Source organism: Athene noctua, chromosome 9, assembly GCF_965140245.1.
Source record: "Athene noctua chromosome 9, bAthNoc1.hap1.1, whole genome shotgun sequence".
Taxonomy (NCBI): domain Eukaryota; kingdom Metazoa; phylum Chordata; class Aves; order Strigiformes; family Strigidae; genus Athene; species Athene noctua.
In genome coordinates, this window is record NC_134045.1 from 21,834,886 (window position 1) to 21,851,051 (window position 16,166).

At 38.8% G+C, this 16,166-nt stretch overlaps 1 protein-coding gene across 2 annotated transcripts; it reads left to right on the forward strand.

The window, feature by feature from the left end:
* The first annotated feature begins 30 nt into the window (after nucleotides 1-30).
* Nucleotides 31-11,772, forward strand: DYNLRB2 (dynein light chain roadblock-type 2). Of its 2 annotated transcripts, XM_074913268.1 has the most exons (5): nucleotides 31-49; nucleotides 4,767-4,804; nucleotides 5,569-5,644; nucleotides 9,383-9,550; nucleotides 11,466-11,772. In XM_074913268.1, the coding sequence occupies exons 1-5, from the start codon at nucleotides 31-33 to the stop codon at nucleotides 11,507-11,509; spliced, it is 345 nt and encodes a 114-aa protein (XP_074769369.1). In that variant the 3' UTR covers nucleotides 11,510-11,772. The 2 variants fall into 2 exon arrangements, with proteins under 2 accessions (XP_074769369.1, XP_074769370.1); XM_074913269.1 differs by lacking the exons at nucleotides 31-49; nucleotides 4,767-4,804 and adding an exon at nucleotides 5,414-5,434.
* Nucleotides 11,773-16,166: the final 4,394 nt, after the last annotated feature.

The following is a 16,166-nucleotide window of genomic DNA, read 5'->3' on the forward strand; positions in this document are numbered from 1 at the left end:
AGTTTCTTGTTATCTTTGTTGAACTTTTGAATGTGCATATGCAAACTTGGTACACAGAACAGGTCACAGAAGCTTGTGGTTTTGCCTTCAGTTCTTGCAAACTGAAATGTCTCAGCAAGATGAAAAATACACACGTAAACTTTACAGATGCGATGGTCATTCACTTATCTTCTGGAGTGAAGGACAGCTGTACTTTAAAGAGGGCAAGTAACATTAAACAGACATCTAAGACAGGAAGTAAAAATACTGAACTTCAGCTGCTGTCACTAGTCACCTCAGATCACTATTGCAACGTTTGACAGAAACTATAGCTGACCTTTGGACAGACTGCTGCTACCCAAAATGAAATCTGGCCAGTAAATAAACTCTCTACTCTATGAAGAATATTACAGATGCTTTAGTAGTGTCAAGTGAAGAGGACACCAGTATTTCATCTCATGATACAGAAGTACAAAAAGCACCTTAAATTATTTATTTGGAAAACGCTGACCAAATTTTGTCTAGCCTTGCAAAGAATCTAAAATGCAAGGTGTCAAATTAGATCAGAAAGGATGCAATTTTCCAAGTGAAATGAAGTTTTAAAATGCAGTTCCCTGGCTCAGGCTGCTCCTTTATTATTGTCTGAAAACATCTTTTACAGACAGATGTCTTATAAAGATGGTCAAGTTCTTTCTTATTCTTACAAAGCACATTTCAGATTTTGCTTAACTACTTCAGTACAAGAAAAGTTAGCAGAACGTAAAAAATTAATTTTGATGAAGTTCTGCATAAGCTTTCTGCAATTACCAAATAAAGTGCCTCTACAGCTTCTGCCTCACAACTGAACCAAGGTTATTATCAATTTGCTCTTGATATAAGAAACCAATTTTCATGTACTTACATCTGCTCTCAGAAGGAAGAGAAAATGGTTTGTGAAGTTCTCATTAGCATACAAAAGCAGCAACATCTGCTGGGAGTTTTAAGAGGCTTATTGCTGTCACTTAATCACCACCACAGGCTACAGTTGGCCACCTCTGCCCTTGTCAGCACTCAAGGTACGGTTTCAAGAGATGAGGGGATAATTTGACCACACAACAGTTCCTGCAAGACTTCTGTATCTATAAAAAACCGATCTGCTCTTACTTAGCTGAGGACGGGTAATCCACCTATGCTGATTTTTCCTTGCATAAACCTGGAAATAGTATCATAGCTGAAGTCATTAATCCTTTCGTACGATACGTGACTTAAGTGAAGTGGCATTTTAACAAGACACAAAACCTAACGGTGAGTTCACTTCCATGTGCTGTAGCTGTAGCACCATCTAGAGGATTTGAGGTAGAAATTCCACACACAATGGGCAAAAACCTGGGAAACTGCTCTTAAAGTTGTGAAAAAAAAAATCTTTACACAAAACAGTATTTTGAGCGGATTTTCATTCGAACATTTATCTACAGAGTAACTTCAAAATTGTTCATACGTGCCTACATGACACAGTTTTTCTTAAATACTTTCTCGGTTTACGGTACTTGGACTCATGGAGGTAATAAAGCAAGAACAAATAAAACTTTATCAACAGCCAGATTGGGAGAGATCTTGATCTCAGCCACTCTATATCACACGCTTGCTGCAAGACCTTTCTCAGGTGGAGAAAGGCAGGACCTTCCCTACAGTTTTATTTACAACTTTGCAGCTTGACTAACTTTACTCTGTTTTCCTTAATTTTCACCGTTCTAAATGAGATCTCTTAATAAAACCAAATTTCAATCAATCAGGGAAAGGGAAGAGGTTTGTAATTGAATATTGGAAATTGTGTATTTTATTACATTTCACACGTAGAAAGAGGGGCTGACAACTGATTGCTCAGATCAGAACTATTAGAAGAGGAGGAGATGGACAGGTACAGACCTAGAACCCAACTGATTATTTTTTCCATCCACAGATAACCCAAACCTCACTTCAACTACTTTCAGCCTGGTACACTCCCTGCCATAACTTAACTCTGCTACTGCCACAAAATAACACTTTTGCTCCTGAAGCCTTCTGGGAATAGTAAAGTTCAATTCTTTTGCTGCTTCTATGAAACTCCGAGCCAGCTCCTCAGTCTGAATGGCCAAGAATTAATTGAAAATATTCCCAACATGATTGCTCCACAGAGTTTGTGGGCAATAAATCCAAACTGTAGCTCCTGTTCATTGGTTGATATGTGACTAACCCTGACCAGCAGCATGATTTATAGTGACATATCCGCATTAAAAATTCAAACTTTTGTACACCTGAACACAATTTGTATTTTTGTTTCTCTCAGTATTCTCTCAAAATAATCATGCAATACCAAATAATCAGCCACTTATTTTAGATATTAGCAAAGGCTTTGTGCTAAGAATGGACACTAAGCTTTCAGTTACCACACCACGTTATCTGCTTCTACTAAATTTCCTTGGAGATTATTTGGCTAGAAATAAAAGCATAGAGGAAAAAAATTAAAGAACCAACTGTACGGTCATCAACAGCATCACTATTGGTCATGCATGTGCTCATTCCACTTTATAGGCCAACAAAACTGAAAACTTCTGGAGATATCCTACAGCATGGGCAAGGGAGCTATCGTAATAGCTGGCAGACCTTTACAGTTACTTGTAATCAAGATTACTGGCTGTAAAAAGCAAAGTTCTTCCTGAATTGATTTATGCTATTTCATAATGACTGGCAGCAAATCAAGATTGTTTACAGCACTTCAGTGCAGCTCAAGTCCCTCAGTGTGCTTCACTCCCTCCCTAGCTCTTCATGGGTCTCCAGGTTCAAGCAGCAAGGAAGGAATTAAATTCTCATGTACTTACAAGCAAAATCCTCTTCCTAGTTTCCACGTGGATAATTACATCTTCTGTCGTAGCTTGGGGGGCGGGGGTAAGGAAAAAAAAAAAAAAAAAGAGAAGTTTTAAGTATTTTCCATCTTTCTGTTGATTATTTTCCCCCCAGTGTCCTGCAGAAATTAGTTCAAACACCAGACTACAAATGCAAGCACCTGAAATTTAAACTCTTCACTTGCTACTTTTACCAGCAAATATTTAAACTTATTCACACAGATAAATATTTTCAAGATTCCATTCCTACATTATGAGGATTTTCAGCTTCTCAAGCAGCATCACCCTGTTCCTAATACTGCATTCACTACTGTATATCAAAAGAATAACTATGTTGCCTGGAATCTGAATTCTCAGTTAAATTTCAAGTAACCAAGAAAATATTTTCATTTGTTTTTATGTGTCTAAGTCTGAGACAAAGCCTATCTGACTGTCTGTAAAAGTCTGCATGTTTCAGTCTTTCATGCTGAGCATAAATAATGCTTCCAAGAATAATCCTGCATCATGCTAGCTGTCTTTTTGGCTGCGGTTCAGCATTTTTGCAAAGCTGAGCTGATATTTTTATTGGTTTTAAAAAGACACTTAGGCATCTTGCATCCATGAAGGAAAACAGTGGTCTTGAAAGAAGCCTTGAAAATTAAAAAATAGTAACAGGGCAGCAGAGTAAGTGGAAAAACTCCTTTTCATTTTACTAAATCCCTGGAATTCCAGTCCAGTTACTGGGGGCAGGATCACCACTATCCCTTACAGTATGTTATCCTACAGCGTGCTGACTTTAATTGGACTGTAATAGCAAGGATCCCTCCTGTGACCAACACCAACAGTAGAACCAGGTTTATATTGTATAATCTATATGTTTTCATTTAAGAGCATCTACTGACTGTATTAAAACAAAATTGCCCAGCAGATGTTCCAGTCAGATTCAATAATTGTGCACCAGTGCTTCAAATTGTTAAAAAAAATATATATATATCGGTAAAGATACCTCGTTTCCAAAAATTTGCAACACCATACTTCTCACTATAACAAAACCCACAGGTGTATCAATGCAAATTGCACTGCTGGCTAAACTGTCCACAGGTGAAACCAATTCACAGCTGATGCAGTGACTCACACGGACCAGCGTCAGCTACAGGCACACTGTTCCTGAGTGCCTTCCCCAGCATGTCACAGGATATTGGGTTAATGCCTAAAATAGTAGCTTTTGAAATAAATATGTCTGATCATTTCTCCCTTCCCTCATAAACCAGATTTTCAATTCAGTTATCTGAATATACAGCAACTTCAACACTTCTGATTTATGCTGGCCCCTGCCAGTCTGAAACTTAATAAATGCCTAGAATAATATTGTTGCAATAGATAGGGCAATCCCACACACTGAATTTATTTTCTCTCCAACATAGGGCCATAAACTGCATTAAATTATGTGCTGATATACTGTTGCGAGTTCCAAATATAATTAGGTCCTTAAAGAGTTGCAGATTAATAATTAGCTTGTTAACTTCTTCTTAAGACCTATCTGTTTAAAAAAGTGGGATGCTGCCTTCCCCAAACACCTAACTTTGTAACCTGGCCAACTTTGAGAGCAGAGCAGCTAAAAGTCACTCTAAGAACCCAAGAAGCTTCACATACACCACAGAAGACTCAGTAAGACTAGCCCCCTTCTCTTAAAAAGACATGTAAGAGCCCTTTGAACACATCAGTGTTATTTACTGTGTGCATAGAGAAAGATCATCTTGAAACATCTTGCACATGAAGTTTGTTCCCCTACTATTTTGGTAAAGGAGAATAGAAACAGATAGGTAACTTATTTACACCACAGCACTGTAAAAGTGGCCTATACCCATCTGAAAAGTCTAGTAAGCTACAGCAGCACAGGACATTTCTTATGAAGACCATTTCTCTATCTACACACAGTGATCACAGCACACTTAGACCAGAAATCTTCTACTGGTGAAAAACAAGCTCTGCTCACCCACACAGTATGTAATGCTTGTGGAAAAACAGAGTAGATGATGCTTGTACATAGGGAGAAGGAAAATACTTTTTTCTAACCACAGGAGCTAAACTTTAGGGATCTATGGGATCTTTGGGATATGGTATCTTTGGGATATGGTGTCAGCCTCAGCTTTAAAATACACTAACAAAAAACCCCTCTGCTACAACAATTAAGGCAACTTGAGTTCATTTCACCTCACCTACCAACCAGAGTCCATCAACAGAGCTCAGCCACGAGCCTACCCCAAAGCAGAAGCCACGTTAACAGCCGTAGGCTCCTTGAAAGCAGCCCAAGCCCCTACTGCCCTGACTGCCCCCACCTGGGGCCTCCCCTCACCTCCTGGGGGCTCCATTTAAGCCCGGGCCCTTGCTGCCCCCCAGGCCGCGCTGCAAGTGCCCTTGCCCTCAGCCCTCTCGGGGCACCTCTCCTGGCTACCCCTCGGGTGTAGCTGGGGTCCCAGCACAGCCCTCAGACCTACACGCAGGCCACTGGCGGGGGGTGCCCGGGCCCACCGCCATCGCCTCAGGGGCCGCGCCCGGCCCGCGCCGCCGCTACGTCACTTCCGCCGCTCCATAGCAACGGCGGCGGGGCCATGGTAATGGCGGCGGGCGGGGGGCAGAGCCCCGGGGCTGCTTTCGGGCACGGCCACCCCGCGGCCTCCTGCCGCCGGGCGGAGCCGCCGTGCCTGCGGGGTGCTGCGATGCCCTCTGGTGTCTTCTCTCCTCGCAGGCCGAAGTGGAGGAAACCCTAAAGAGGATTCAAGCCCACAAAGGGGTTATCGGGACGGTTGTCATAAACGCCGAAGGTAAAACGTCCTCTGCTTTCTCCAAGTAACAAACTTGGTAGCGGCAAGGAGTGTAGGAGCTCTTAAGCACAGAATTGCAGATTATGAGGTGTTAATACAATCCGCTTGTGATGTTTTGTGAAGATGGTGTGATTTTCAAGAATGCGTGTTTCATCTTAAAATGTTAAGTCTGTGGCCATTTCTTGAAGCTCGCTGCCTACAGGCAAACCAAATTTACAGTAACATCTCCACATGATGTAGTTTTTCACTCAACTTAATGAAAAGCAGCAAAGTCAAGAGCCTGGCCATGTCTTTTCTGAAGAAATAACCAAAAGTATCATTATCTCCATTTAACTCAAGGAGTTCCATGTTGTTACTTATCCCCCTTTGTTTAACTAAATATACTTTATTTTTCAGAACCAGATCTTGAACGTGTCTTGGGAGGTTACAGAAAGGGAGAACATGACGTTTGTGGGCACTTCTTTGGTCCAAAATTCATATATGCAAAAAAATTCACTGGCACTTCACTTTCCCCCTCTTCCTCTGATACACTGTAATAGAACAGAAACATCAGGAGAAAAGTATCTACTAAACAAAGCTGGTCTTCTACTGTGGGAGCCACTCCCTTCTCCTGCTAAATATTCCTAAATTCTTTAGATTGTGTTATGGTGTGTTGTCATAGGAGGAAGAGCAAGTCAGGCCAGCTTTGGCTATGATCCTGAATATTGCCAGCCAGAAGTAAAACTGGTCACAGAAATCAGTCTTCAGAAGCTAGAATTTTCAGGTTAATCTGTTTTAATCATTCCTTTACAGAAAAGACAACTCACTCAATTTACCTTGTCCATAATTTAGTTTACCCGCTAAAAAATCTGTTGCACTAGCAGCAGTTTAGCAACAGGAGAAAAGAACACTAAGAAGGAAGCCTAAATGTTAGTTAGTCTAGAAAACGTGGACAATTTAATTTGTGTCCCTAGATGTGTTAAGTAAAACATGCCTTTGTTCACAGAATAGATGATGCAGGTCAAGAGAGAAGTGCATAGCCTGGCAAATAGAAACTGAAAAGCTGCTTTGTGCCTGCACATGCTCCTATCTAGCTATGGCTGTTCACTAAGCTGAAATGCAGTCTGGTTGCAGGACAAGGACTGTTTCAGCCATTTCTGTACTCAGTTTCAGTAAATACAATGTGACTTGATCCAATGAGCACATGGACTAAGCTGCAAACAAGAAGTGAAAATCAAGCACTTGGATAACACAAATGATCCTTTGTGAGCTTGCAGACTGATACATTTCTCAAGGCAAAACCACCAATGTAATAGAAAAATAACCCCATCTTCTTATGTTCTGTTACTTGGAACAGTCTACTTCTTGGCACAATGTTGATCAAGTATGCTCCCCCAGCCAGGGGAACTCCTGCAGTCCGTCTTTACCTGTGGTCGTTCTACAGTGTTGAGGGAAAGCTCAGGTAGAGCTGGGCAGTATGAGGACAATAGCATGCCTTTTTATAAAGCTGGTTTGGATTCCTTCTGTCTCAATTTTGATTTGCAAAGGAGGAAGAATATTGCACTCCCTTTTTTTCGCACATTAGACTACTCACGGCAAGAAATAAAGTCCCCCCATGTCCTGTTCAAACTTCCTCATCCTCACAAAGCTGTAGAGTATGTGGCCACACTGAAGCCAACAGACAAGGCTAGTGCAGGAATTTTGGTTTTAGTTTATCATTTAGAAATGTTTCAACACCGGATGCCAGATGTGAGTACAAGAGAGTCTGTACTCCATGAGGATGAATTCAAGGTACCAAGAGGTTAGATTCCACACACTAAAGCTCAAGTAGGTCTGTAGTTTTAAGTTTTTGTAACATCTCCAAATATCCATAATTAGCACTGCTCAATCTAATTACTTCAAATCTTTCTGTAGAAAATTGAATTTCATTTCTCTCTATCCTGAAACATTTCAAACAAGTGTACAACTTAAATTAATCGCAGTAGAAATACTTGAACCAGTGGTGCAGTAGTGAGGTTTCTTAGGCTGTCCAGGTTTCCTAAAAAGAGGAAACCCTCAGTTCTTCACTAACACAAACAGCTAGTTGTCTTTACTAAGATTTTTGTAGTAGTGCAGGTACACTTAGGTATAACAGTGTGCAGGTGAAATAGCAAATTAAAGATTCCCAATACAAACATTGCCTGTCATTTATTTTAATATGCAAAGTTGATTTGTTCATTGAAACACTATGCTGAGTGTACCTTGTTTATTTGTTAAATCTCATAAACTGTTGCTATCCTTCACAGCTGAGAAGGATCACACTACAGCATTCCTAATGAAGGATTTATTTGCCTTTTTCTAATTTGGGTGGCAGAGGCAAAGAGAATTTGTCCTAAAGTAAGCATAGCTCAGCTTTAATCTAAGGATGTCACTAATGTCAACTCATTTTCATGTTATTATTAGACCTTGGAGGATCATTTAACATTTACCATTTTCATCAAAAGTGCTGTATTTGTTGAAGCAATCATTTAGATACAAGGTCGTATAAACTTGACACTAATTCATTGCTGCTTTTAAATGACTTACTATTTAATGCTGTGATTATATAGATATTCTCATGCTAATGCAGGGCTTGGGAACACCTGTTTGTTTCCATTAAAACATCAGTTTCAATCTCTGTATAATAAACATTAGACACAAAAGATGTACTGGGTCATTCTGTACACTTCCCTAACCACACATCCTACCAGTGCACAATTATTTCTCAAGTGACAGCACAGATTTGAAGGGATTCAAATAACTCTTTCCTAAAAAAATTATGGAATAGTCTAATATCCGAGGTCATTCTGTTATTTCTTTTACTCTTTTGCTTCTAATTCATTACCTGGCATTCACTATTTTTGCATGTTAATTCTTCTTTCATAATCGAACTCTTCAACTTAAGTCATATTACTCTATTTTTGTATTCCTATCCTGTCCATCTGGAAGAGACAATACAAATGTATGTAAAGAGAAAATTGCCTTGCCCGCTTGTAATCTATTGTCTTTGATAGTAGGTCAAATAAATTTTTTATTAGTGAAGGAAGCTTATTATTAATGCCAAACAGTTTTACACTTGTAGGATTAGTTTTCACCTGGTAGCCTATTAATACAAATACTATGATTTGACAAATCATCGATAAACAATGATTCATTAAATCATCCAAAATTAATCTTGACTTATGTGGTCATATTTTTAATAGCTGGGATCTATACCCTGTGTACTACCAATTGTCAGTATTTTGCCACTAATTGAAAGGGATCATTCCAAGGGTGGTTTTGTTTGCCAAATGCAAACACGCCACTTCTACCCTTTGATCACTTTTGGTATTTCACTGGGAATGTGTCATTTCTACCACTGCACATGCCAAAAGCTACAGGTAAAGCATGGGTTAAATTCTTGCAGCCAAGATACAAACTCAGTGACAGTATTTAAACTGATGAAGCACCCTAACTGGTTAAGTACTACAGAATGGAATTTGATAGGTATTTAAGAGTCTTAAATAGCAATTAGGCTCTTTCAAAAGTTTCATAAAGCAACTTGTGTTTAATTGCCACTGATTAATATAAATTATACTTTAAAAAGCATACAGATACCTGAAATCAACATAACTCCTCCCTGCTACAAAACAGAAAAAAAAGAAAAAAAAAAAGAAATCCTTGTTTTCTCTCTTATGATCTGCTGTATACGGAGAATACGCAACTTAACTGAATGATTATTAGAAAATTATTTGTTTGCAGGAATTCCCATAAGAACAACTCTTGATAACTCTACATCAGTCCAGTATGCAGGTCTTCTTCATCAGCTCACCATGAAAGCTAGGAGCATAGTGAGAGATATCGATCCTCAGAATGATCTCACCTTTCTTAGGATCAGATCGAAGAAGCACGAAATTATGGTAGCTCCAGGTAATATTTCTATTAAAATAATAATACAACTGTATGTCCTTTTAAGTGTCTTTTAATCCTTCACAAATAAGACTACCATAGAAAATGCATTTTGAAAATAAGTATATGAAAATATAACCATATATTCACCATGTAACCAGATGTGTTAAGATTTTAAAGTACAGAGTTTAAGTACTCAAGCTTGGAGACAGCCAAACAAGCCTAGGTCTGATTAATGTTCTGGTTTCTGTGGGTTTTCACAAAGGAAAACCAGGCAAATATATATCAAGTAATGTGTGTGTATATATATATAGTATTAAAGGTGGCAAATCCATTTTAGCTCCAGATGCAAATTTTTTTCTAAAAATACTTTTTACTTGGTATGTTATTGTGACTTCCTAGCCATGGGTGGGATTTGTGTCACAGATACGCAGTATTGTCACCAACATAGTAACGATTATTTTCCTTAAAACAACCAAGGGAACACTGCAACCTGTTTGTCACTCGTGTTAAATACAAATATATGTTAATCTGTTAGTTGTGTCTCTAAAATAGATAACAAGGCCAGATGAGCTGTGGGGGAAGCCGTGGTCAGGTGCCAGTACAAGGGGGATCAGGCAAAGTGGAAGTGCTTGGTTGGGGCTGAGATCCGACTGCGTGCAGTAGCTGAGAGGCGAACGGCGTGCAGGGTTTTGACAGCAACACCCAGTGAAGGCGTGCAGAACAGAAAGGAACCTTCAGGGATCTCTGCAGAGAGCCACTGGGGAGCCTGTGGTGTGGAAAGCCTTCACTGGGGCAGCCCTCGGCTGCTGATTTCATAGCAGATGTAGAGCAGAGGTACTGCGCTAGGTATGCAGTACCTCGCCTCGCTGGAATTATTTATAATGCTGCTATGAAACCAGTATGTGTGAAAGAAATCTGGCACTGTCATTAAGTGTTAACATTAGTCATCAGCTGATACTAAGATTAAAATTTTAGTTTAGTTTCTATTTTGGAGGATAAACCTAATGCATTTTTTTTAAATCATGTTTTTTGCTCATTGATTTAAACTGATGCACTTGATTCTTATTTTGCATTTGCCCTTCACTTATTTTTTTAGCGGTGACTTTTTGACTATGAACTATTAAAGCATGTTGACCTGAAAATAAGTGGCATAAAATGTGAAGTTTTTTTGCGAACAGCAAGATCAGTTATTCAAAGGCTTAACTGCATTTTACTATAATAGAAGGTGGCAAATGAACCACCTGTGATTTATATTAAGTTGCTTCTGGATGAAAGTGACAGTGCCTGAGTGCAGCTTCTTAACTGTCCAAACCAGATATGACCCTACTAAATGCACTGGATACTTTCAAGCAATGTTTCATTTTAAATAGATAAAGTTAAATAGCTATCCAACTGAATTGTTTCCAAAACTTCCCCAGGCTTTTAGAATTAGTAGGCGAAGTCTGGCATGCTTAGAATTTATTCACAGTAGAAGTCTATTCAAATCTTTTCTGCTTTTTTCATGTCTAAATGGGGTTCTCAATTTTGAAAAAAATAGTTAGTGAACTGAAAGAATTTCTCTGCACCTGCAGGAGAGGTTGCAGATGTCAAAAGTTTTTTATTATAACAAGTGCTAACTTCCAGGTGCTTATCTTGTGACTTTTTTTCATCTTGTTTAAATATCTTTACAACTTCTTGAAAGCAAATCTCCTGCTTACTAAAATAGTTTTAATATGGTGTAGTTAAGCTTTACGACACAGATTTATTTTTATGTATAATCTCAGATTTTTGTACAAAGTGCTTACATTTTCTAAATGGTTTTTATATAAATGCCATTGCTTTTGCTTATGTTATATAAACAAATAAAAAGTTGGAGAAGAATAGGTGACTAAAGAGTATTTATCAGGAAATAAGATAAAATATTTTAACTAAACACTTTTATATCTTTTTGCAGATAAGGATTATCTCCTGATCGTTATTCAGAACCCATGTGAATAGTCCTACTATGGCAATATCTTCAGAGACAGTGATGTAGTTCTACTTGTTAAACTAATATTACTTGTTAATATTTAATATCAAACATAGCACTAAGTAATTTTATATAAAGTGTAACTGTCATGACTGAAATGTTGCCAATTTAAAAGTTCTCAGTTGTAGCTGTATCAATTTGTTTGAGCAAATCATAATGCATACATCAAAATATTGTATGTTTATCTTGATACTCAGAAGAGCAATAATAAAGCAAAATGCTTAAAACTCTCTTTAACGGATGTTCAAGTTATTTCTTGCAATTAAGTCATTCTCTTTACACTTCTAACATTATGTTGGAGGAGAAGTTATACCCCATGGGAAGCTGTAGATCACGTATAAACATCTATAAATGTGTCCCTATGAACTGGAGGAACTGCAGTTACACCAACCAAAGAATACAAGTGTAGTGCATGTCGGTAATGACAGACTGGATCCTGCCCTGTCTTTAACTCCCGAGTTTTAAGTTTTCTAAGGGAAAAGTGAAGTAAAAGTATCTTTTGTTATTTTCCAGTTTCTATGGATGGAAAAAATAGCTTCATTTAGTGTTTTCAGGACTGGGAATTTCAAGCAGCCAAAGTTGAGCCTGCACTCTGATGTAGAACTACTGGTAGGTTGTTGGTAATGGGAAACATGCTTTTTGCTAACTACACTACAGTGCTACTGGATAACTGCTTAAGCCTCCAGATGCGATACACTAGCCACACACCTTAGTGACATGGGACAAAGGCTGGGGTAAAGCTCAGAATGTTTCCCAAATCAGATCCACGTTTATACAACAGCACCGGAGATCGGATACGTATTGTCGAGTGCCTTTTAACACAGATGCACTGCTAAAAGGCTGCTGTAGGGTTAAGCTACCTACAAATCCATTCTGTTCAGAAGATGTGCTGTGCCAGTGCCCTGGGATGAGGCTGGTGGCTGATGTACCCTCCTGGCTGTGGGAGGGCAGTACACAACTGGGTCCAGCACCCTTGTCCTGCCCACACCAAACACCTCGGGCAGGGGTAAGCGTGGCTACAGTCTCTCTTGCCTCAGGAGCCCAAGGTCATGCACTCGAGGATGTGTGGAGACAGTGTGAAAGTGCAGGGAGTTTGAGCTGACCCTGTGCTTGAAAAAATATCCAGTACTACAAATCACCTCAGATTATATATAAATTTTATCAATTATTTAAACTTTAAAACTTTAGATTGTTTTCAGTTGGTGACAAGAAGGGGTTTTTTTTCTAAATACAGGAAGGAAGAACAACAAATGTGAGGGGTAGCTATGAGGATGGAAGGAAAAATGAATCTGTTGAATACTGCTCCGGGACCTTTGTAGTATATCATATGAATTGTAGTTGAGGTTATGAAACTGATAAATCATGGAATGTCTCGGTGGATATGGAGTCAGCAATTTGCTATTAGGACTATGTTATGTATCACTCAAAATTTACACAAAGGAGAGTATCAAAGCCTGGTGGTATTTTTTTTCCAAATCTGAGTGTTTGCTCTGACTTTGCTGAGCAGCCTGGAAGGGCTGTATTTCACTAAAAAATCTGGGAGAGTTGATCCTGCTCCTGGGAGCTGAAGGTGTCTGAGCACTGAGATCTCACAGGTCAGCAGAGAGATTCCACGCCCAAGCAGTGGGCAGCAGGGACCACAGAAGATTCCGTGCCACCGTGCAATGAGAGGAAGGGAGCCCAAAGGCACAGAGGCCCAGTGTGATGGAAATCAAGCACAGCAATGCAGCTGGGCAGGGCTGTGCAAACGTTTACGGATATGGAAATCAGTGGGACACTACTGGTGACACTCGCTGTAGTCAGTGGTGTGCCAGAAGAATTTCCTTACCACTGGAGGGCTTTTTTAATTGTGCATTGGAAAACAACCATTTTAAGTTGTTTGTAATGAACCAATATATTGGCATGTGGCAATGCTTTTAAAAAATGAATTCTTTATTTATTATCTTCTCTGCTTCTGTTGTGATAATTTAAAAAATCCGACCTATCTATTGCTATGCATTAGTGAACATTTATTCTACTATTATCCTGGCATGTCAAATGCCTACCAATTCGAAGCCCAGATTTTTCATTTCAGCACATACCCAAAACTATTGCTGAACTCCAACTACTATTAATGTGTATTGGGGGCTAATAGTTTTGATTCTGTAGTTTCCTTTAACAACATTAAATTCTGTGGAGGTTTCACTGTGTAAGTCCAAACTGCCAGAATTACAGTCTCTGTTGTCAAAAATAATATTGGTGTTGCAATTTCCAGCATCGCTGAAAAATGTCCTTCAGCCCCAAGAACACAGTAGTGCATTGCAAAGAGAAAAGCTTAGTGTCTGGCAATGTTCTTTCATTTTTGTCTTTCAGATACATGTGTTAGTTCCCTTTACAGACTTTAATCCAATATTTATTAAGCAGCTGATGATTGCCGTAGCTTGATAAAGCACTCAAAAAGACACTTAAGCCAAATCATTAAAATTAAACACATGCTAAATCATTTTGCTGAAAAGTGTTTTTATGTGGAAAAATGGCCTTAAGCAGATGTGTGTAGTTCTCCAAGGGTCACATACTGCTCACAAATTACTTTCTTTCCCTGTTCCTATGAGAGGCATAGATGCAGATAAGAGGGCAAAGTTTGGTCCATCTATAATCATGTGCATAGTAACAAATGCTATGCAAACACATGGGCTGAGCTGTGCTGCTGCCAGCTACTCTTACCAGGGCAATCTCTAATCGGGTTGCCTTGAAAGCACTGTAGAATTACACCGTTTTGGCAACAACTTCACTAGGAAGCACAAATTGAAACATTCCACTTCATTTCCTGGTAATTTGTTCCTATTTTCTGTTAGGAAGAGCAAGATGAACACATGTAAACTTTTCATTTAGGTCTTCAGTAGGAAATTAAAGTAACAACAGTTAAGTCTCTAACAGTCCTAGTGGAAAATCCTCAGCAGCACATTGATCTGAACAACGGTGGGCCATTGAACAGGAATGGAATCATCCAGACAAAATACAGGGAAATAAAGCTTTAAGTTATTTGAACACCACAGAAGTGTTACACCAAGTCATTTAAGCTGTCATTTATGTGAATCAGCAGAGATTTTACTAGTTAACAATTAACTGGGGTAGGTTGAGGAAAAAAAAAGTAGCATGAAAGAGATTAATTTCACAGATGATCATTTTGTCGAGTGAATGTTGAGAATGTCAAGAATGGCTGTTGTTCATTGAAAGGTGGCGCTTGGGTTGAATTGTAACATGCTAGTTAGGCAATCAGCCAAGGAATAAATTATGTCAGTACCATGCATTTGAGATCCTCAAAATAAACTAGAATAGAAAGTTCTCAGAGAGAGAAAATAAAGTACCTTGGATTTTTGTTAATAATAAAAAATATTTCGTTAATAATTTTTCAAAATGCATGGTCCCTCATGGGACAACAGCTTTGGCCAGCTGATTTAATCAAGGCCGTTCTGTATTTTGCTCATCTGCCAATTCAATACTTCTAAATCGTTCATTTAATGCATATTCAGTGCATTTGGTAGTCTGGCTTTCTGTGAAGTTACTTGAGTTTCGTAGCTATGCGATTATCATTTAGTCACATTACATAATGCATACAGAAGTATCAAAAGGTGTATTTTTCAGTTACACTTTCAGCTTAACTCAAGACGTACATAGATCTGTGGTTTTACGTTTGTACGTTATTTGAATGAACAGAACTGTGGGATACAATGAGACTGATTCACAAACTGCAACTAATAAAGCATTTGTAAGGTAATGAACTACTACTTTTCACTTGTCCAGACTTGCAGGAATTTATGTATTTGTATTTTGTCAGGTCTGGTAAGGGCATTATTGTGACAGGATTCTTAAAAGGGACAGTAATGGTGAAGAAGGTGGTACTAAATATTAAGTCAGAATGGTCTCAAGTGGACAGTATCCACTAAGGATGGTCACAGTCCATCTAGGAAGCACTAAGATGTTAAATACGAAATTCTCCTACTGCCAATGAATGAATTATCAGACTGTATTTTGCCATATATTAATTGTACTTGCCAACACCATTTCAGTGAGAAGTTTCTCAGATTTACTCAGAAGTCACAAGGCTTCAAATACATCAGTACTATATATGTGATGGGCATATATATGTGTCTACATGTATATAAAGGATGTATATATAATGACTGTTAACTTCCTGAGAGGTGTTTGTTGGACAACACTGGATTCTCGGAAGAAACCATCTGATCGTGAGTGTTAAGAGTAATGAACCTGAAAAGGGCAGATTAGTAAAATATCATCTGAAAATTCAGTTAGGAATTAATACTATTTTCAAGAGTTACTCAGTTGGTTTTGGAACTAAACGATGACAGCAACGCTTTCAATACCAGAGGGTTTCCCTAGCAAGAGGGATCAATCCCAGCTCCACTGTTTCAACTCAGCAGGACACACATTCTAGGGTGGACCCACCAAAAAAGTCACACTTTTCCTAAATAAACTGACATCATCCTTTTAATTATGGTTTAATTATTAAGTTACAATCTAGAGACAGCGAGATAATTCCCCTATTGATTTTTTCAAATCTCAGGCAGCTAAATTAAAGTCACCAGGAGAATTCCAAGTTTGTCTTCCCTTTGCCTGGCACCTGAA

What these genes read in the sequence shown, in the direction of transcription:
- DYNLRB2 (XM_074913268.1), top strand. An exon ending in CTTCTACTGGTGAAAAACAA is followed by an intron (nt 4,805 to 5,568) that starts GCTCTGCTCACC and finishes CTCTCCTCGCAG; the next exon opens with GCCGAAGTGGAGGAAACCCT. An exon ending in CGAAATTATGGTAGCTCCAG is followed by an intron (nt 9,551 to 11,465) that starts GTAATATTTCTA and finishes ATCTTTTTGCAG; the next exon opens with ATAAGGATTATCTCCTGATC.